The 23,814-nt window shown below is 40.8% G+C and overlaps 1 protein-coding gene across 1 annotated transcript in view; it reads right to left on the bottom strand.

Moving 5' to 3' along the window:
• Positions 1-23,814, bottom strand: part of dnah1 (dynein axonemal heavy chain 1) — a 223,664-nt gene that overhangs the window by 132,761 nt on the left and 67,089 nt on the right. The window contains exons 26-33 of the mRNA XM_033036813.1: positions 19,733-19,873; positions 18,080-18,243; positions 14,650-14,763; positions 12,105-12,293; positions 11,744-11,849; positions 8,547-8,660; positions 5,036-5,185; positions 3,346-3,432 (exon numbers count right to left, since the gene is read on the bottom strand). Coding sequence (XP_032892704.1) covers positions 3,346-3,432; positions 5,036-5,185; positions 8,547-8,660; positions 11,744-11,849; positions 12,105-12,293; positions 14,650-14,763; positions 18,080-18,243; positions 19,733-19,873 — 1,065 coding nt within the window. The remainder of the gene's footprint in view (positions 1-3,345; positions 3,433-5,035; positions 5,186-8,546; positions 8,661-11,743; positions 11,850-12,104; positions 12,294-14,649; positions 14,764-18,079; positions 18,244-19,732; positions 19,874-23,814) is intronic.

The raw sequence follows: 23,814 nt of genomic DNA, 5'->3' as shown, positions 1-23,814 counted from the left end.
CCATTGCAGTTTCAAGCACAGGGCAGGCCAAGCCAAACAGCTGATTGCATTTTCATTTCACTTCCATTGCCATTGCAGTTTCAAGCACAGGGCATGCTGAACAGCTGATTGCATTTTCATCTCACTTCCATTGCCATTGCAGTTTGAAGCACAGGGCAGGCCGAACACCTCATTGCATTTTCATTTCACTTCCATTACCATTGCAGTTTCAAGCACAGGGCAGGCCAAGCCAAACAGCGATTGCATTTTCATTTCACTTCCATTGCCATTGCAGTTTCAAGCACAGGGCAGGCTGAACAGCTGATTGCATATTCATCTCAGTTCCATTGCCATTGCAGTTTGAAGCACAGGGCAGACCAAGCCAAACAGCTGTTGCAATTTCACTTCATTTCCATTGTCATTGCAGTTTCAAGCACAGGGCAGACCAAGCCAAACAGCTGATTGCAATTTCACTTAATTTCCATTGCCATTGCAGTTTCAAGGACGGGGCAGACCGAACAGCTCATTGCATTTTCATTTAACTTCCATTGCCATTGCCGTTTCAAGCACAGGGCAGGCCGACTAGCTAATTGCATTTTCATTTCACTTCCATTGCCATTGCAGTTTCAAGCACAGGGCAGGCTGAACAGCTCATTGCATTTTCATTTCACTTCCATTGCCATTGCAGTTTCAAGGCGGGGCAGACCGACTAGCTAATTGCATTTTCACTTCATTTCCATTGTCATTGCAGTTTCAAGCACAGGGCAGACCAAGCCAAACAGCTGATTGCAATTTCACTTAATTTCCATTGCCATTGCAGTTTCAAGGACGGGGCAGACCGAACAGCTCATTGCATTTTCATTTAACTTTCATTGCCATTGCCGTTTCAAGCACAGGGCAGGCTGACTAGCTAATTGCATTTTCATTTCACTTCCATTGCCATTGCAGTTTCATGCACAGGGCAGGCCGAACAGCTCATTGCATTTTCATTTCACTTCCATTGCCATTGCAGTTTCAAGCACAGGGCAGGCCGAACAGCTAATTGCATCTTCATTTCACTTCCATTGCCATTGCAATTTCAAGCAAAGGGCAGGCCGAACAGCTGAGTGCATTTTCATTTCATTTTCATTGCCATTGCAGTTTCAAGCACAGGGCAGGCCAAGCCAAACAGCTGATTGCAATTTCACTTCATTTCCATTGCCATTGCAGTTTCAAGCACAGGGCAGGCCAAGCCAAACAGTTCATTACATTTTCACTTCACTTCCATTGCCATTGCAGTTTCAAGCACAGGGCAGGCCTAGCCAACCAGCTCATTGCATTTTCACTTCATTTCCATTGCCATTGCAGTTTAAAGCACAGCGCAGGCCAAACAGCTCATTACATTTTCATTTCATTTCCATTGCAGTTTCAAGCACAGGGCAGGCCAAACAACTCATTTCATTTTCATTAAGGGCTAACAAATCATTTATTACAAGAACATTGCAGACTCACAGTTAAGTTGATTCACAGCCTAGAATGAGAGTAGTGGCCTATCCCCGCGATCTTGCAGAGTGACTGAGTCATGTTCATGCATCCGGGGTTTTATCGTTTTAAAACAACCTTGAGATCCTCTTGCCTGTCAATCACCGCGATGAAGGTAACGCCCCACCCACCCCCCGCCCCGGAAGGGACATTATCTTCATCGCGGTGATTGACAGGCGAGAGGATCTCAAGGTTGTTTTAAACACTCATAACCTTTTTATTTTTCATCAATGGGAAAAGTCCTCGGGGCCTGCTCAGTGGAGGAGGACTGTGAGTACAATGGCCAAAAATCATAGCAATATATGATAGCGTTTTTTCCAAAATCAATATACAGCGCAGACAGGAAGTGGTCAAGATGAGACTTTTAATTATATAGATGTATCCGACAGCCATGCACTAGGTTTCACAGAGCTCAGGAAACCGAGTAACCAAAGGGAATTAAGAACTGCCTTTAAATGCACTCCAAACAGGGTTTGTGGGTCAGAACAAGCATTGTCATGATCCAAGCCTCCCAATGATTGAAATATCAAATCTCTGCCACCTACAATATGATCCAATCACAATGCAATCTCTCCTCTCCTGTTTTCATCTGAGGGCCTCTTGTTCAAAACCTTCTATGCATCAGCCACAAAAACCTCTGAATCTGGCTAACTACTCATTGGGAAGTAGTGAAAATAATTAAAATGAGGTTCTCATAATATATTCAGATTTCCCCTGCTTTGGGTCCCTGGCTGTTAAATGTGTCCTGTTTTCTCCCTGCATGCTTGCCTGCAAATATCAAGGTGTGTCTGTCGAGTTGATAAGACACAGCAATGTATAAAATTCCAAAGGGAAAAAGCAATAATACTGCAGGAAAGAAAAATAGCACTCCATTCTGCGAATTAGCTTGTGAAGCCACAACCAATTAGTGTAGTATTGTTTTCATACATATTAGCTCAACATCTTTCTCCACAGTGACAATGTTCCCAATGAAAACACTTATTATGGAGAAACCCAATAATTTTCTCAACATTAATTAAAGCAATAACTTGCGACAAGATCTGGATTAGCTGGAACCCTAATTTAGCAATAATTAATAAGTAGAATTTTTTTTTCTCAGCACCTTCTTCTTTTTTCAAATAATTCTGTTCAAAATGACAAGAGCCAATTTCAAGTCCTACCTCATACATCTAAGATTAGGGCTCACATCTAATCATCTGAGGGTCTGCAGGGGCCATGCATCAAATATAAGACAGCATTTGGATAGAATAGCCAACTTCAATATATTCCTAACTAGTTCAATATATTCTCATAATCTATTACTCAAAATGAAATTGATTCTGGATACCATTTACTCTTGTGTAATTTACTTCTTGAACATTTAATTCGAATTAAGAAATCTGGCTATGTGTTAATAATACATTGCTTTAAAAAATATATATACACATGACTATTTACAGACTGTGACGATTAAGTCATGCACGATTGTAAGGTATAATGTTTACCATACATTTTTTTCATAATATCTTTAGTATATCTTTATGAAATCTTTTTGCAATCACTATCTGTAATTTATGTGTATAATATGCTTGATTATTGTAAATTATTTTATGTACTGTATAATACATTGGCAATGTGTTATTCTAAATGCAACACGGTTGTTTTTCTTCATAAATATAAAAACATTATGGATTATTCCATGAATAACATACTGGCTGTCAAACAATCTAATTGCAGGACTGGATCTGTTATTTCATTTGAAATTCAGTTTAGTCAGCATTTCAATCTATAATATATTTTCAGCATTGGGACTGATGAAGTACTATCTCGTTTTAGGATCAAAACTCTATTCCATTAGCTCTTTACCTCATCCATATAAGGATTTTCTCTCTTCAGGTTCCCTGCTGCAGATATCACCGTTTTTACAGCTCTCATTCCAAAGTCATAGTGATCCTGAAGTAGAGACATTAATTAATAATCAAATTATATTTTATAAACCATATGGGTTTGTATTCAGGTTGTCAAGATGGAAGAAATATGTAACTAGTGAGAAGATACAAGGTCATTTTGACATTCCATTAAATCATTTTACCTACAATCTCTGAAACATTAAAGGTACAAAAATACAAAACAATAGTTGCTGAAAACGCTGGAAATATTTAGCCGCCAGACATCTTCAATAAGAAGCTCAAAATTAACATAGCCTATTCTGTTGAAATGTTACTGACCTGAAACATGAACTATTTCTAACAATAGCAGCTTCTTGACATGATGAGTCTTTCCAGCACCTTTTTAAATTTTTATTTCAAATATTAGAATTTTATCAATAAACTGTGAAGGAAAACTCATAAATGGGAGAATGCAAAAGGGAAAAAGATTAATTCCCTCTTCTGTCTCAGGAGCTTAATGTCATGAGAGGAAAACATGAGCAAATAAAATGCATTAAAGATGACCACGCTCATTTTGCTGACCTTGTGTAATAAATTAGACAAATCAATATTTATCATGGTTTCAGGACAAAGATTGCTATGACCAGGGAAATCTGCAATGGCCACAAGCCAAAATAATACACAGTGATGAGTACAGGTTTCTCTAGTATTGTTATTTTTGTTTTAAATGCAGTGGATGAATATATGTAGCAAAATACATTGTTCAAAACATTGTTTAATTAGGAGGAAGAAGCAAGAACCACCTTTATTATGATGGGCTCAAATGTAAATGAAAGGTTACAAGAATTTCATGTCATATTTGTTCAGAAAACAAGAAAGACTATTTCTTCAGATAACCCAACATACTATTTGATATGGAGAGACCGTTCCCTCCGTAACTCCCTGGCCAATTTGTTCCTTCCCACCCAAACCACCCCCTTGCAACTGCAGGAAATGCTACACTTGTCGCTTTACCTCCCCCCTTGACTCCATTCAAGGACTGAAGCAGTCTTTCCAGGTGAGGCAGAGGTTCACCTGCACCTCCTCCAACCTCATCTATTGCATCTGCTGCTCTAGGTGTCAACTGCTCTACATTGGTGAGACCAAGCGCAGGCTTGGCGATCGCTTCGGCCAACACCTCTGCACAGTTCGCATTAACCAACCTGATCTCCCGGTGGCTCAGCACTTTAACTCCCATTCTGAATCTGACCTTTCTGTCCTGGGCCTCCCCCATCGCCAGAGTGAGTCCCACCGCAAATTGGAGGAGCAACACCTCAAATTCTGCTTGGGTAGTTTACACCGCAGCGGTATGAATAGTGACTTCTCCAATTTCAGGCAGTCCTTGCTTTCTCCCTCCTTCCACTCCCCTTCCCCAGCTCTCCCACAGTCCACTGTCTCCACCTCTTCCTTTCTTCTTCCCGCCCCCATCCACTCATCAGTCTGCAGAAGGGTCTCGACCCGAAACGTCAACTATTCCTTCGCTCCATAGATGCTGCCCTCACCCGCTGAGTTTCTCCAGCATTTTTGTCTACATACTATTTGATATGGTTCAATAAAGAAAGACTAAAGATGTACTGAGTCGTTAAACTGCAATAATGGTATTTTTAATTTTTAAGTTGTTGATTTACCTGTGAGCTAAGTTGTTCACTGGATAGTTTGAAAGTTGTGGTGATTTTCTTTGCGAGAACTTTGGCATTGCTGAACCCAAAGGAGTACAGAGAAATCTCAGCTATCATGGCATAGTCAGGAACCATCATGGCTACAGGCCTGAACAAAGCCTGAACAAAACATCAGGAAATATTAATGTACAACAAATCAATGAACAGACAATCTAAATGCATGAACACTTGTGTCTAAGATAGGAATATGACTGTGCTTAATTAATAATTCTTCCTAACCTTTTCAGGAAGACAGGACTGGTAGCATGCAGTAGGGCAGTGAGGGCCCATAATAAAGGTAAAACATTTCCATTACTTATTATTCATCTCTTACCAGTCCAGCAAATTAACTGGTTATCAGGTCAGTATATGAGAAACCCCGTTGTTGCAGGTTACAAAGGGATTATCCCCCTGCATTTGCAAAAAAAATGATAGCTGAATCAGAACTATGTTCATGTTGGCACAAATGACACAGGTAGGAAAAGAGATAAGGTAGGTATGTTGCAAAGCCTACCTGAAGCGTCGCTGAAATCTGTCGCTGCGGGTGTGCGCGATTTTGGCGCCGTTTAGAGGGGGGCGGGTTTAAAACGCGATTTTCTCTAGGCTGTTCAAATCTAAGATGTTCAGCCTTGTTAATTATTAACGAAAAATCGCTGAAAGACCCCGTCGCAAAAGCTATTATTAGTTTTAAAGGCCTTGGATAATAGTTATAGTAGTTTAAAAATCAATCTCTAAACCTGCGACCACCGACAGCCATCAGGGTCTCATAGAGCAAACCACAGAAGGTATGTAGCTTATTTTTACATTAAAAAGGGCTTCTTAAGATCCCTTTATACAAAGTTTAATATTGCGAATAGCTCATTTTGGGCCCATTATATCCCACAGTATTTTTCTGGGCATTTGAGGCACAAATCTACCGCAATGTGAACGTTCTAAACCAGCGCGTTCACAGGATCCCACTAGAAAGCTGATTTAAAATGGACTTTAGTTTACAGCAATTGAACACTAAATTCCTTCCATTTGGCCTATAAATTAATGTAAATGAGATTTAAAAATCATGTTTTATTGTGAATTATTTATGAATATTATTTGCACACTTAGGCTATTTAAAAATGTTAATCATTTATTAAGAAATGGATAGATGTTTAGATCTAGTAATTGAAGTTTGAAATTAGCTACACTTGGGTAACTAACTAATTATATGCTTTAATTTCAGGTCATCCAAGTAAGATTATTTTATATTTGTTTCAGAATGGTTCAATCTATGATAACTGAAAATTTCATTCAGTTCTCTTAATTTTTAAGAAAGTTATGGGCTTTTGACTGTCCACGATCACAGCTTTTTTGTTACGTCCATAGAAAATCAATAGGGAACAAGATGCTAATTTCCGAGTATGAAAATGGCCATAACTTTTTAAATACATGGGATATGAAAGTGAATTAGGTGTCAAATTAAACTTCTTTTTATGCTTTATCTGATGGGATAAATTACAGACTTGATTTTTTAAATCTCAAAATTTTGTAACATTGCTAGATAAGGTCCTGCAAAATGAATACAGGGATTTAGGCAAAAGATTAAAAAGCACGATCTCCAGGAAAGTAATCTCCAGGTTCTTCCTGATACCATGTGCCAGGGAGGGTAGGAATAGGAAATTAGGACAAATAAATGTGTGGCTGAGGAGTTGGTGCAGGGGGCAGGGATTCTGATTTTTGGACCATAAGAATTTATTTTGGGTCAGAAGTGACCTGTACAAGAGGGTTGGGCTTCCCTCAAACTGGAAGGCAGGCAGGTGCTAGTGCTACACGAGTGGGTTCAAACTAGATTGGCAAGGGTACGGGATCCAATGTAGGACTGAGACAGAGAGAGGCTGAAAGTCGGTATGGAAAGTGATGAAATAAAGTTTGTTCAGAAAAAGTCAATATTATATTTTCTATATTGTACAGTATGTTGCAACTTATTTACATTCATCAAGATCCCACAGAACTCAATAAGTGACCAGATCATATGGGTTTTATGCAGATGCTAACTGAGAGATAAAATTGGCTAGACTTGATAAAATCCCTTGATCTTCTTTGAATAATGCAGGATGGTGGGCAGACTTCACTTTTCTGTCTCTTCAAAGAGATGGCTCCTCCGACTATAAAATACTTCCTCAAAACTGTATTGAAATACCTAGAGTCTTACAGCACGGAAACAGACTCTTTGGCCCAACCAGCTCATGCCGACCAAGATGCCCCAACTACACTAGTCCCACCTTCCCGTGATTGGGCCATAATCCCATGAACCTTTCCTATCTATGTACACTGTCCAAATGCCTTTTAAAAAGTGTTATCGTACCTGCCACAACCACCTCCTCTGGCAGCTTGTACCATAAATCAACCACTCTGTGTGTGAAAATGTTGCCTCTCAAGATCCTATTATATCTTTTCCCTCTCACCTTAAACCTACAGAATGTCCCCTGGTTATTGATTCCCCTACTCTGGTTAAAAGACTCTGTGCATTTACCCTATCTATTCTCCTTATGATCTTATGCACCCCTATAAGATCATTCCCCATCCTTCTGTGCTTCAAGGAATAATATCCTAGCCTGCTCGACCTCTCCCTGTATTTCAGGCCCTTAAGAACTGCCAACAACTCTGTAAATCTTCTCTGCATTCTTTCCAGTTAAAAATATCCTTCCTAAAGTAGGGTGACCAAAACTAACCTATCCTCTGAATGTTATTGAATGAGCTGATGCCACAATCTTCTAACCCAGATGCAGGCCTACATCCTCTGTACTAAAGCTGCCACTTTGTTACATTAAAAATGTTATATAAGTGTACATTTATCACATTGATGAGTGCATGTGTGCTAACAAGTAAATTGAATGTTATGAAAGGTTCAATGCAGAGGTGCACGGATGCCTCTAATGACATCACTGAAATCAACAAAATAAGAAAAAAAAGTAATACATTATTAAAAAAATATATAACACCAGCGAAGTTATATAGCTTCTATTCCCATCATAATTTTGAAGAAATCTTCATAACTGTACGAGTTCATTCAAGAGTTCTCCCGAGTTTGCCCTGATTCGAACTCGGAGATTAACGGTAATGGCCGCTCATAGGTACTTGGGGCTCTCGTGGACATTTTTCAACATGTTGAAAAATCTTCACGAATCTCCCCGAGCTTACCGCATTTCCTGAGTACCTGCCGTTAGTGTTACGAGCCGCTAAGAGACGTCCCCGAGCTCCGACGTACCCGCTACGTTCATTCTACGTGCTTACCACGAGTTTGATTTTTTTTTAAACTCGGGAGAGCTCTTGAATGAACTCGTACAGTGGGACAGGGCTAGGCACAAATTTGCTTACCGTGTATTCTCACTTTAATTCACCTCTTCCTGCCAACATGCTGTACAATTTCTGCTTTTCATTCTGTTTCAAATAGTATGGGTGCACAAATTAAATTTGAAGAATGCCCAGGCATTAAAGCATCGCCTACCTTAAGATTGTCAGGTAACTCTGTGCGACCAGCATAGCCAGGATTCATGGTAATGAAGACAGCACAAGATGGTATCAGTGGAATTTCAATTCCTTCAAACATGAAACGTTCAACCTGTGATGAAAATCAGGGCAGTGAGGCAGATATCGAAGATAACAAAACTATGCAATCTTTCATTGCACTTCATGAAAATTAAACACCCTTGTACACAAATCCACTACCATTCCCATATTTTTTCTCATATCCTCATTAACTATCCGCCACTTTATTCTACTGCCATCAAACTATTTTAGCGGAATTTTAAGTAGTCAGTAACCTGCCAACCTACTCATCTTTGGGATATGGGAGGAAACCCATGTGTGACTTTTCCACACAGACTGGTCTGGAGATCAGGATGGAATTCCGGTCTCTGGGGCTTGTGAAGCAGCAACTCTAACTGCTGCATCAATGTGCTGCTGAATAATAGAATCTTACTTAAAATTGGATTGATAAATCCATTCACCTGTTCTCTGCACAATTAGCACACTTCAGTAAATTATAGCAGGCGTGCCTACACATAAGGCAACTGGGTATTTACAATACCTAATTAAAATTTTTTTTGTGATTTTCTGTAATAATTGTGTTTTCATGGATGACACAAGCTTTGATTAAGGCCTGCCCTTAACGTGGCAGAGTCCTGGTCTGTTTTATTGTAAGCTGCCAATGTGGCCACATTATTCTTCCAGAAAATATATCTGAAGACCATTCTTCTGCAAATTATGCCATTGTTTCATTTTTCCATGAGACCCTGACTACCACCATCCATCACCTGTTCACTAGTTCTACGTTATCCCACTTTCGCATCCTACACACTAGGCGCAATTTACAGATTTAACCTAGAAACCTGCAAGTCTTTAGAATGTAGGAGTAAACAGGGGCACCATGAGAAACCCCACACGGTCACAGGGAGAACTCTATAAGACCATAAGATACAAGAGCAGAATTTAGGCCATTCAACCGATTGAGTCTACTACGCCATTCAATCATGCTGACCTATATTTCTCTCTCAACCCCATTCTCCTGCTTTTTCCCTGTAACCTTTGACACCCTTCCTAATCAAGACCCTCTCAATCTCTGTCTTAAAATTCCCAATGTATTAGCCTCCACAACAATCTGTGGCAATGAATTCCACATATTCACCACACTCTGGCTAAAACAAATTCCCCTAATCTCCATCTTGAAAGTACGTCCTTTTATTCTGAGGCTGTGCCCTGTTTTTTTAGATTCTTCCATTACTGGAAACATCCTTTCCACATTATCCGTAGATTATCATTATCCGGTAGATCCGCCAGCACATCTTTCCTCAAATATGGGGCCGAAAACTGCTCACAATATTCCAAATCTGGCCTTACCAGCACCTTATAGCCTCGGCATTATATCTCTGTTTTATATTCTTGCCCACTTGAAATGAATGCTGGCATTGCATTTTCCTTCCTTACCTCAACCTGCAAATTAACCTTTGAGAATCCTGTACCAGCACTCCAAAGTCCCTTTGTACCTCCGATTTCTTAATCCTCTCACCATTCAGAAGATGCCTTTATTCCTTCTATGCCTTTATTCCTTCTACCAGAGTGCATGACGTACAATTTGCTATTCTGTATTCCATTTGCCACTTCTTTATGCACTCTCCCAACCCATCCATGTCCTTCTGCAGCTTCATCGCTTCATCAACACTCTCCACCTATCTTCGTATCGTCCGCAAACATGGCCACAAAACCATCAATTCCATCATCCAGATTGTTAACATATAACGTGAAAAGTAGTGCACCCAACAACAACCTTTACAGAACACCACTAGTCACTGACAGCCAATCAGAAAAGGCCCCCTTATTCCCAATCCTTTGCTTTCTGTCAGTTAGCCAATCCTCTATCCATGCTAGTATCTTGCCTCTGAGTATCTTGCCATGTGCTGCTATCTTGTTTAACAGACCCGCGTGCGGAACCTTATCAAAGACCTTTTGAAAATCCAAGTAGCCAACTGACTCTCCTGTTAGTTATCCCCTCAAAAAAACTCCAACAGATTTATCAGGCAAGAAATCCACTTAACAAAACCATGCTGATTTTAGCCTATTTTATCATGTTTTTCCAAGTACCCTGAAACCTCATCCTTAATAATGAAATCTAAAATTTTACCATCCATAGAAGTTAGACGAACTGGCCTATAATTTTCTCACACTTATGTCCTGTAACTCCACACAGATTGTACCCGACGTCAGGATCAAACCTTATTAATTTTTGAAAATTTGTTTTGCAACCTTTTCTGAATTTACCTTTGTCAGTTTTTTCTCTGATTTTCAAGGTTAGGAGTGGGGGCGGATCCGGATCCGCAATGGCCGTGAGCCCCAGGCTGAGGTCGGCGATCGTTTGCCTGCTTCTGCTGCTGTTTGAGGTGAGACGTTGCGCCGCGCCAGGGTCTTGGGCCTGTCCCACTTTGGCCGTCAGTTACGCGACAGGCCGGAGGCGCGAGAAGATTTAGTTCAGGACGAAGTCCACACTCCTCCACGCCACTCCACACTCCTCCACACCACTCCATGCGCCCGTCCCGCGCTACCCATGCACTACCCACACGCTACACACACGGTAGCAGGTCGTGTAAATGGCGCGCGAATGACAGCCAAGTGGGACAGGTCCTTTATTCATTGTTGCTTGTTATCCGACTTCCTCTATGACCAATGCCTGACAACAACTGATGTAGGAATTGATATTTTGTTTCTGTCCACAAAATCCAGATGAGTTTCAAAAAATAAGATTGCTTCCCAATTTGTTGTATTTCTTAGAATAACAATTCATTTCTGCAAGTCTGATTCTTTCCATTTGTATACACCTAATAGGTTTCAGTTTATTTATATATATATTCTCTCATATTCATAAATATCGGCTCTATTTAGTTTTAATAACTTAATATATAGAACAAAGCAATATATAATCCTTATTCTGTCACAAATTGTACTTAACATAATTATGGATTAACACTGGGTGGGCTAGATACTATTTATAAGTTGATTTTAGTAGCATTTGCTCACTATGATTCAATGAACTATCCTAATTCTAATTTGCTTGAGGGGTATAATTGAGCTTGATTCTTCACTTACACCAGTCCGAAAATGAAGATGTTGTCAGAAAATAACAAAAGCGTCAGGGAGTAGATTCAAGCTCACCCGTTGTTGCTGCGCTTTCTGAATGGTTGTGATCTGTTGTGCCACCACAGATAAAACTTCAATATCAATTCGATTAAATTCATCAAAACATGCCCAGGCTCCAGAGCTGAAAAACCCCAGAGAGAAGTTATTAGTCAGAAACTTGAACATATTTGATAAATTCTACCCCGTCCCTGTCCATGATTGTAAACTTCGATGAATGATCAATAAATACATCCATACCTCTTACCTCCTCAAACTTTGCTAATGAATTTCTTTGCAGCATATGCATGCTTTATATTCTAAGGAAATTATATTTAAATATATTTAGCTATTCACTATGTGGAGTATTGGGAATACCATAGCACATCTTATTCCTTACCTGGCCAAACCTTTAAAGAATTTGCCCATTGCTAAGAAGTCAAGTTGGTCAGAGCAGTTGAAAACCACTGTCTGAATCGCAAGAGCTTTACCCAAATCTTTGGTAGTTTCTGTTTTCCCTGTGCCGGCAGGCCCAGCTGGTGCTCCACCAAACTTCAGATGGAGAGCACCGGTTAATGTGAGGTAGCATCTGAAAACATGTAGAAAGAATTAAAAATGCTGATATTCAATAAAATGAATTTTAAAATAATTTAGAGAACAATAGTCAAGTGATAATTGAATTACTCAAAAATTAATTCTTCTTTATGAAAGAAGGAAATAGGAGACATTTAATTTTCCTGTATGACACGATGGAACTTTGCCAAGTTCAAAGACTCGGTTTCTCGTTAAGATAAACCCAAATTGGCATTGTCAATAGACAGTTATCAACATATTTCTTGATAAAACTGGTGACAATTGAGGTACATTCATTCAGACTGGTGTGAACTTGAACTTGTTGTAGTCCTCTGACTCAAGACAGTTCTGAAGTAGACCCTCTACCTCTGCTGACCACTGCTGTATACTTTTTTCATTGGTGCCTTGCATTTCCAACTCTGTAGCCTGATAGCAGCACTGACAGATGATCAGACTGACGAAGGTGAGGGCAATGGATCGAACAATAGGTAGTATAGCAGTGATCAAGGGTATTAACATCCCTCATGGCTAGGAGACGTGCTGATGGTACGTGGGGATTACAATTAGATTGATTGAAGTGAACAACAATGATGAACAAGGCTTCAGGATTCCTTGTTGCAAGAGTTCAAGAGCGGAACTCACTATCAAAACATGGAGGGGACCGGGGGACACAATTTTTTTGGCGGCTGCGCGCGCATGCGCACACTCACACACACACTCGCGAGGCTTCGGAGGCTCAATCCAGCGCTAAATGCAGCTCAACTCTGCCTGTCTCACCGGGTTAACTACAGCCCTGTCTGGACTGACGGGATACCAGCGCTGCTTCTCCACGCTGGCCATATTTCCCGCAAGTCCAGGCAGGTTCACCTGGCAGGACAGGCAGAGTTCAGCTGGGTTTAGCGCTGTTTCTCTGCGCTGGATGTGGGCCTGGGGGTACAGCTCGCGTCTGACTCCCGACCTCTCTGGCCACCCGTGGGGGAGGGGGGGCACTCGGGACAGCGCCGGAGACCTGGCCGGGATCGATCCTGCCTGCGGATGAGGCGCAGGTCTGTGCCACGTCTCCCTCCTCCAATCGCCGCGCTCTATCCTCAGTCCCACCCCCCCCCCCCCCCACTCCTCCCTCCTCCAATCATCGCGCCCTCGATCATCAGTCCCACCCCCACTGCCTCGCGGAAAGCAGAGATTTTAAAATCGGGATCACAAAAACTTGAGGGGGATGTCCCCCACCTCTCAAAACATGGGGGGGACGTGTCCCCTCTGCCCCCCCCCCCCCCCCCCCACCCGGGTTTTCCGCCCCTGCAAGAGTTGACAACCAAGTATAATTCATCCTGTGCCATAGAAAACATAGAAAACGGGTACAGGAAACGGTCATTTGGCCCTTCGAGCCAGCACCGCCATTCATTGTGAGCATGGTTGATCATCCACAATCAGTAACCCATGCCTGCGTTCTCCCCGTATCCCTTGACTCCGCTAGCACCATAGAGCTCTATCTAACTCTCCTTTAAATTCATCCAGTGAATTTAACTTTCTACACTTGAGTTTGTATGTTTTCCAAGCAATCTCTTCAGAGGTAAAGTGAATGATTTGCTTCATCACTGATGACACACACTATAAAGTTGATTGTAATAACTGGTCATTATCTCACATGTTATGGAACCAAATTGAGCAGTAATGATATTTTAATGCTATTTTAATACAATTACGTGAAAACAAAATATATGGATATGACAGGATGAGAATGTTTTATCATTCTAATGAAATGGAGAGCATACGGCAAATGAGGAGGTGGTTGAGATAAGGGATAAGCAGGATACACAATACTGGATATTTTCAAGTTACAAAGGAGATATCTTAAAAATGTATAGTGTTTCAAAGTCATCTAATCCAAATGCATCATAGGTTGCTGAACTTAGAATTGACAAGTGGCTCAGGCTGCAGTCTTCTATTGCTTCTTCATTATGGGAGAGGTTGAAGAGGTGCAAATCATACATCACTCTTCAAATGTAAGGAAAGTATCAGGCAAGCCAGTCAGTTTAATATTAGCAGTGCGGAAAATCTTAGAGATAATAATCTGAGACAGAATTATTTCTGATTTGGAAAAACAACCAAAGTTAATTGATGATGAAAATTATTGTTTCAATGGTGACTTGTTTGAGCAGTAATGATAGATTTTTTTACCAGAATGCTATGTTATAAAATTAACAGGAACGCAATTTTACCATTTTATCTGTCTGAGGAAAGGTCCCAATGCAAAATGTTGCCTTTCCATTTTATCCAGAGATGCTGCCTTACCCGCAGAGTTATTCCAGCATTTTGTGTCTATCTTTGGTATGAACCAGCATCTGCAGTTCCTTTGTACTACACCATTTTACCTGTCTGTGAGTGGGGTGATGACCAGACGACCAGTGTTTCCTAAGTATTCATAGCCATAGAGAAACTCAGCATTCACTGCACATACACGAAGATCATCCCTTGCCCAATAGTATCTGAAAGATAATTTTTCATGCTTTAACACCCGTCACAATGCCACACATTGCAGAATCCATTCACTTATTAAACCAGCTTCATTAATTGCTCAGATTGAGAAAAAGGCTGAATGGATATTCATCTACTTTTCTTTCATACATAGACTGTGAATTGCTGCTTCTCAACAAACAAAATCACACAATCCCCAATGGGAGAATGTATTCTACTGAATTATCCAAAGTCATTCTAATAAAATCAGGTGTCCGTATTTAGCGTTAGGTGGAGAAACATTTAACTGAGAGCCTCACATTGCAAGAAATACACAGATTTGGAATGTTTTAACATTGTTTGTTACACTAAGCACACATAAATAGGTACCAAAGGGAAGATCTCCACACCTTTGCCTTTGGGAACAAGTTCTGGAAATTGCAGAATATAATGCAGGAAGATTAGTTGAAACTATAGAGGATTATTAGAACTAATTTGGTGGAATTGATGCATTAGCATGATGCATTAGAGAGGAGGTACAGGCGCCCAGAGGATTGAGAGACAAATGTTTGTGATATTGGCCTATTAGCGTGTAATCAATAACTAGCATTCAGGGTTCTCACTTAACTTTCTTTCCCTGTTGCCAGCCGGGCAACCTAGGCAGCTTTTTAGGTTGCCAAATGACAGTTTAGGTGATCATTTAAGACGGCTTGCATGACGCGTGCATTAATGTGCTTGGACGAAGTGCGTAGTTACCAGTCGGAATTATGGTCAATTATAATCCAGTATCTCAACTCTTTTTACACATTGCAATTAATGCAATTTCTATTATTTCTTTCCACTTCCAAACAAAAATGTGGTTAGATTATTCAGCGTATAATCAACCTGTTTCAATAAATCCTGGACCATGGTAACATATATGCTTAACCATGCACACTACAGATTGATGCAAGCATGTTTTCTGTGAAGGACCGAAAATTATCATGACATGGCCATAGCATGGGTCATTATTGCTATTGGTACAGAAACACTCTCGTTTCCCACATAATTTATCCACAACAAAATATACAGGTTGCAAGGAAATTTCTAAAGGCATTTTACTATAATAGCTGTTAAAACCGACTATACCCATCTGACAGGTTAAACATTACACTAACTGACAAGAGATGGCCAAAGGACATAACTGCAGTAAATGTTCTTTTGGTAATATGTTTAAAAGTGTCAAAACGCCACATTACCGGACATTCAGATTAGATGTATGTGCTGTGAACAGCAATGAAGATACCCAGTTTGCACGCACCAGATTTAAAAAAAATATTGATAAATGCTGTTTCCATCATTCCCACTTCAGAATTAACGTTAGAATTTCAACTGAAATATCTACTGACCAAATTTGTGATGTATATGACTGACTGTAGAAGTAAAACCTGGATAAATCTAACATATAGTTGTGAATGTTGCTCATTAAATAACTACAGTACTGATACTCCATATTAAGGGCATTGATTTGCCGTTAAAATGAATTCTGTAATAACGTATCAACGGTAGCAGTGACAATCTAACACTGTGGTTTTAATGTTTCACGAGTTCACGATTTAATTAATCCATCTTTATGGATTAAAACAAATAATAATATTGGGAATTAAAACACATTTGATAGCAATCCGTTAGGGGGAGGGGGAGGGGGAGGGGGAGGGGGTGGGGGAGAGGGAGAGGGAGAGGGAGAGGGAGAGGGAGAGGGAGAGAGAGAGAGGTAGAGAGAGAGAGGTCAGCGCTCATCGGACAGGAACGGCACAATCGCCCCGCTGCCTTGGCTTGGCCGTCCCTGTCCACCGCCAATTGCCGCCGCCAAAGGGGAGGCAGTTGGGATTTCCTCGCCACTGCCTCCCCTCGTCCGCCAGCCAACTGGAAGGTGCGGGGCTGAGCGGACGAGGGGAGGCAGTGGCTCCTTCCAGAGCTATTATTAAGTTGGGTATGATGGGCATAATTTCAAGGATTAAAAATGAAATAAAATTCAGAAATGTGGTAAACAGTGAGGAGAATAGCAACAGAGTTCATAGCATCTTGGTCATATCAATTCTTCTGCAGAAGCAGATGGAAATGCACTTAATATTAATACCTACAATATTATTGTTCTCTTTGACAATGTGCTACTTCTTAATATTGTTTAAGAGGTAACTGGTGTACCCCTTCTGCACAATGGTTACGATGGTACAAGATTATCTATCTATCTATCTGTCTGTCTGTCTGTCTGTCTGTCTGTCTGTCTGTCTGTCTGTCTGTCTGTCTGTCTGTCTGTCTGTCTGTCTGTCTGTCCGTCTGTCTCTTCTATCTATTACAAAACCTCTCATCTTGTTTGTATTTGTTTCTATGTTTGCCGGTTTGTAGCTTGTACCTATATTTGCGCAAAAACGCTGTGCCATAGTGCTACAATTTTGGCCCACCTTACTCACCATTGTCACCAAATTATGAGAGGGATAGACAGAGTTGACGTGGATAAGCTTTTTCCATTGAGAGTAGGGAAGATTCAAACAAGGGGACATGATTTGAGAATGATGGGACAAAGGTTTAGGGGTAACACGAGGGGGAACTTCTTTACTCAGAGAGTGGTAGCTGTGTGGAATGAGCTTCCAGTGGAAGTGGTGGAGGCAGGTTCGATTTTATCATTTAAAAATAAATTGGATAGGTATATGGACGGGAAAGGAATGGAGGGTTATGGTCTGAGTGCAGGTAGATGGGATTAAGTGAGAATAAGTGTTCGGCACGGACTAGAAGGGCCGAGATGGCCTGTTTCCGTGCTGTAATTGTTATATGGTTAGTAGGCGTATCGTCTTCGGACTCTTTCGGTTCATTGGCGTTTCGGGCTCGTTTCTATCCGGTTCTTTGGCTTCTTTGCTTCGGCTTCTTGTCTGTTGGCGTCGCGTCCGCACACGTTCGAGCCAGCACCGCCATTCACTGTGATCGTGGCTGATCATCCACATTCAGTACCCCGTTCCTGCCGCCTCACCATATCCCCTGAATCTGCTAACTTTAAGAGCTCTACCTAACTCTCTCTTGAAAGCATCTAGAGAATTTGCCTCCACTGTCTTCTGAGGCAGAGAATTCCACAGATTCACAACTCTCTGGGTAAAAAGTTTTTCCTCATCTCTGTTCTAAATGGCTACCCCTTATTCTTAAACTGTGGTTCCCGGTTCTGGACTCCCCCGACATCAGGAACATCATTACAAAAGGGTTCTATCATTATATGACTCTTAATTGGGAAAGTAGATGGATAATCTTTACATTGTTACAATACTGTTTTCTCTTGCATATCATCCAGTCCTTTCCACTGATAAAGCAGGCTGTTACCTGAGCTGGCTGATCCACTCAAAGTCATTCTCACTTTGAACATGTTCCTCCAGCAGGTTAGCCACAACATCCTTGGCATGGACTTCAATCACAATCAATGCTGATAGTATTGTTCTTTGCATTCTTGTCAATTTCCCTCGCACAAGTGTCACCAAATCACTCAGCTTTTATTCAAAATAAAAGGATATTAGAAAGTGATTAAAAAGAAAATAATTCATCATTATTTATTGTTAGATGGTCCAACAACACATCGGCCCCACACCACACAGATCAAATAAACTTGTTTTAATGGTGCTTAATTCAAGAGTTTAAATTGTCACTCCATTCATCACCCATGCTCGATGGACGTAGTGAGCATGATTTACAAAGTGCTTGCTAATTATCCATCCTAACTTCTTGAACAGCACTTCTTAATCCTTGATCCCAACCTTTCAAATGTAAGAGGCTCAATGTAGGGGCTCAGAGGGAAGGTGGGTGTGAGGAGTGGTGGGACGGTTAGGAGAAGTAGCACCCAGCTCTCCACCACTACACCACGCCTTACACCCCCCTCCCTTCCAAACCCCCAGCATCCCCTCACAGTACCTCCACTGAGCCTCCTTCCACCCTTCTGCCCCCCTCTGACAGGTTGCCTCCCCGTCCTTGCCCCTGTCAGATTTTCAACATCCCTCCCCCCCCCCCCCCCCCACCCGCCCACATGGTCCCTCCCTCCCTCTTTCTGATGCAGAACGGTCAGTCTACAGCAGAGGGCTAACCTATGTACTCCTAGGCCCAAACAAAAACCTCCTCACCAGTATCCACCTATTACCTTCCAGGTCCCTCCTTTCTTGCTCCCTCTCCCTACAATTAGTTTGAAGAAGAGACCCAACTCGAAACATCACCTATCAGTGTTCTCCAGAGATGCAACTTGACTCACTGAGCTACTCCAGCACTTTGTGTCTTTTTTGGTGGAGCAGCATCTGCAGTTCCTTATTTCTATATTACACACTACCTGCACTGAACACATTGATCAGGTTAATTATAACGCATCACCAAAATTAGTCCACAAACATACTAATTACAGCCCACGCTTTCTAGGGGTCACTTACTTAGCACGTGCTATCATCTCTGAGCTTCTCTATTAAAATCTCACTGCCATATTTAGTTCCCTCTGACATTGGCTGATCCCAGAAATTACATCATCATGTCAGAATTACAATTAAGATGACTAACATAGAGTTGACTTTTGCACCCACACAAACAGGCATCCTAGATTTCTCTAGTTATGGATCAGCCCTTTCTCGTTGTTTGGGCTTTCTGATGGAATACTATAAAATGCCTGGGATAGAGAAAGTAGAATCTTTGTGGGTAATTCTTGGTAGGATGATGGATGTGGAGGAGCACCCTCTATGAATCCAGACACTGTCATTCAGAATAGTTGTAAGGCTGGACATAAATAGTTGGAAAGGAAAGTCAAGAAAGTATAGATGCTGGAAATTTAAAATAAAGTAGAAAAAGGTAGAAACATTCAGCAGATCAGCACACCAGAGTTGAGAAAAAATTGAGTTAATATTTCTAGATGTCCCTTCGTCAGAACTGGGAAGGAAAGAAAACAAGTCAATATCAAGCCGCAGGGAGATTGGGATGAGGGCGAGGTCTTGATGTTGCCATACTAACCTGACTGGCAAGCTTTGGGAAGAGTCTGCTCTTTAGATCTCCAATTTGTAATGCTTCTGCTACCTCCATGGTCCAGAAGGTTTGGCAGCCTGCAATAACAACCTGGCCAGGCCAGATCAAAACCCATTCTGTACGAAGAGTCTACAAAAATCAGAATAATGTCGTTTATGTAGTATGCATTATGAAATTAAATATCCGAAGGTCCCAACTAACAGAATGGAAAATTGATTTAACAGTTAAACAGATCTTTGATTTTAACAATTCTGCAAATATTTTTTTCACAAGTAAATAGACAATCTATGGAAGGGGTTTTATAGGGAAACAAAAGAAGCTAATAGTAGTTATCTATGTGAATTTGATTTATTTTGAAAATAATATTCAGGAATATAATATCCTAGCAATGAGATATGACATTGTCTTAAAAAATAAATTATTTATTCATAGAAATGAACAGTTATGATTGTAATAGGTAACATTAGGTATGCCCAATATGTATGCCTATTTTGTAACAGTCTGAGGAAGGGTACTGACCCGAAATGTTGCCTATCCATTTTCTCCAGGATGCTGCCTGACCCGCTGGGTTGTTCCAGCACTTTGTGCCCTTTTTCCATCTATCACTTGCTTGGCTTTGTCCCACCCCCACCTATCTTCCATCTTACTCAGACTGTTACAAAATAGGCATACATCTTTCTCCTCCCTCCCTCCCCGCCCCCCTGCCCCCCTCCCCACCACTACAATCAGTCTGAAGAAGTGCCCTGACCCGAAACGTCGCTCCCCAGTGTTCTCTGTAGATGCTGCCTGATCTGCTGAGTTACTGCAGCACATTGTGTCTTTTTTTGTTAACCAACGTCACAGTTCCTTGGGTCTTCTGTTATGTTTCACCTTATCTCTCTACAAGTATCCTACTTAGGGCATGAGAGACATTACCCGAGGTTTCTACAGTCCATTGAACTATAGGTTGCTTTCAACACCCAAAATGTCAAGGGAAATTAACCAGGTATGGATTCATAATAAAAGAACATAAAGAACCAAAAAGAACTATAAGAATCAAAGGTGCAAATAATTAACTTTTGTGCCCATTCTATTTATATAATCTAACACCTTCATGACTTTGCATGTGGAATTGAATTGACAGTAAAAAGATGGAAATTATGGCAATTACCATAAAGCAGGCGATGGAGAGATTTTGTAACTTCAGATACTTTCTTGAGTTCAACACACTGAATCTCGTTAACTTGATTATCTTTACTAACCAAAACTGAGGCTCTACAGTAATTTGACAAGAAATTGTAATCTCACACACATAATCTCGTGCATTTCTGTAAATGGCTGAGAAGATAAGCCGTTTACATAAGATATGACAAAACTGGTCATATCAATAGTAAAGAGGAAAGCAGCAGGCTTTTGCATCGGGAACTACAATAGAGGTAGTAGTGTCACCCAGATGCTGTCCGACCTGGAGTGGGAAACGCTGGAAACAAGAAGGGCAAGGAACAGACTAGCCATGTTGTACAAGATTCAAAAGGGGATTGTGGGCATAACTGCAGATAGATACATAACATACTCAACAGAAATGAGAACAAGAAAGAGAAATGAAATGCAAATAGAAACCCCATTCACCAGGACAGATAATCATAATAACTCATTCTTTGTAAGAACCTTAAGGGAATGGAATAAACTAGACACCAATATAGTCAAATCACCTTCACTAGACAGTTTTAAGAAGGCACTAACAGCACGTTAGTACAAAAGCACCGACTACAAATTCAGAAGGTTCGGAAGGCTCAGAAGGAAGCATTGTATATAAAATGTGATTGAACATTGAAATGTTATTCAGTCACTCCTTATAGTGTGAATCATAGCTAAATTATGCAATAAAGTACACTACATTTCTGAATTGATGTGAAAGTGTAACATTGGGAAGTGAGGCCACTACATCTCTTGCCATTTTAGATATACTTTATCCAAATGAGAAAGACAAAAACTTATTAGTTTGGAATTCTCTATAGTTCTCTCAAGAACTATGACTGGCCCAGCTATCTATTAATTTAATACGTTGATTGAGAAACCCTTTTTGTCTGGAACTTATAATAATTACATTGACTTTTTTGGTTAAAAGTCATTCCATCGTTTAATTATGGAATAATTCTAGGAAAATGCTTGATGATTCTCCTCTGGGCGTATCAAACCGACAACTAGCTGGCATTTCTTCACATAATATCAAAATGGTACACTGAACATGTCATGTGTCTTTAGCACCACAAAATACAGAATGCACTGAAAGTCTTTTACCCAGATGTCTGATCTCCCTCCGCCCCTGGATTCAACATTGAGTGTAGGGGTATTCAGTAACTTACCAAGCCTCGGAGCTGAATACGCAATATCTGCCCCCTCAGCTTTATGCCAGTCATTGTTGATATATTTAGAGTGTGCTAACTAACCAGTGTTAATGTTTCAGGCTGACACCTTTTATCAAATCTAGGAAAAGCTCAAAACCAGTTATGTCTTAAGCAGCAAGGGGGAGGATAGGAATAATAAAGGGAATGTCTGTGCAACGTCCCACATCTCTGCAATTTAAAAACATGTTTATTTCTATCTTTCCCAGTTCTTATGAAAAGTTATCAAAATGTTAACTTTATTTCCTTCTCCATAGATGCTGCCAATAGGGTTGCCAACTTTCTCACTCCCAAATAACCATATAACCATATAACCATATAACAATTACAGCACGGAAACAGGCCATCTCGGCCCTACAAGTCCGCGCCGAACAATTTTTTTTCCCTTAGTCCCACCTGCCTGCAGTCATACCATAACCCTCCATTCCCTTCTCATCCATATGCCTATCCAATTTATTCTTAAATGATACCAACGAACCTGCCGCCACCACTTCCACTGGAGGCTCATTCCACACCGCTACCACTCTCTGAGTAAAGAAGTTCCCCCTCATGTTACCCCTAAACTTCTGTCCCTTAATTCTGAAGTCATGTCCTCTTGTTTGAATCTTCCCTATTCTCAAAGGGAAAAGCTTGATCACATCAACTCTGTCTATCCCTCTCATCATTTTAAAGACCTCTATCAAGTCCCCCCTTAACCTTCTGCGCTCCAGAGAATAAAGACCTAACTTACTCAACCTATCTCTGTAACTTAGTTGTTGAAACCCAGGCAACATTCTAGTAAATCTCCTCTGTACTCTCTCTATTTTGTTGACATCCTTCCTATAATTGGGCGACCAAAATTGTACACCATACTCCAGATTTTGTCTCACCAATGCCTTGTACAATTTTAACATTACATCCCAGCTTCTATACTCAATGCTCTGATTTATAAAGGCTAGCATACCAAAAGCTTTCTTTACCACCCTATCTATATGTGATTCCACCTTCAAGGAACTATGCACGGTTATTCCCAGATCCCTCTGTTCAACTGTATTCTTCAATTCCCTACCATTTATCATGTACGTCCTATTTTGATTTGTCCTGCCAAGGTGTAACACCTCACATTTATCAGCATTAAACTCCATCTGCCATCTTTCAGCCCATTTTTCCAAATGGCCCAAATCACTCTGTAGACTTTGGAAATCCTCTTCATTATCCACAACACCCCCTATCTTGGTATCATCTGCATACTTACTAATCCAATTTACCACCCCTTCATCCAGATCATTGATGTACATGACAAACAACAAAGGACCCAACACAGATCCCTGAGGCACCCCACTAGTCACCTGCCTCCAACCCGACAAACAGCCATCCACCATTACCCTCTGGCTTATCCCATTCAGCCACTGCTGAATCCATCTTGCTATTCCTGCATTTATACCCAACAGTTTAACCTTCTTAACCAACCTTCCATGAGGAACCTTGTCAAAGGCCTTACTAAAGTCCATATAGACAACATCCACTGCTTTACCCTCGTCAATTTCCCTAGTAACCTCTTCAAAAAATTCAAGAAGATTAGTCAAACATGACCTTCCAGGCACAAATCCATGTTGACTGTTCCTAATCAGACCCTGTTTATCCAGATGCTTATATATATTATCTCTAAGTATCTTTTCCATTAATTTGCCCACCACTGAAGTCAAA

The sequence above is a fragment of the Amblyraja radiata genome, chromosome 18 (genome assembly GCF_010909765.2).
Source record: "Amblyraja radiata isolate CabotCenter1 chromosome 18, sAmbRad1.1.pri, whole genome shotgun sequence".
In the NCBI taxonomy this organism is placed as follows: domain Eukaryota; kingdom Metazoa; phylum Chordata; class Chondrichthyes; order Rajiformes; family Rajidae; genus Amblyraja; species Amblyraja radiata.
This window is presented reverse-complemented; position numbering and strand designations above follow the sequence as displayed.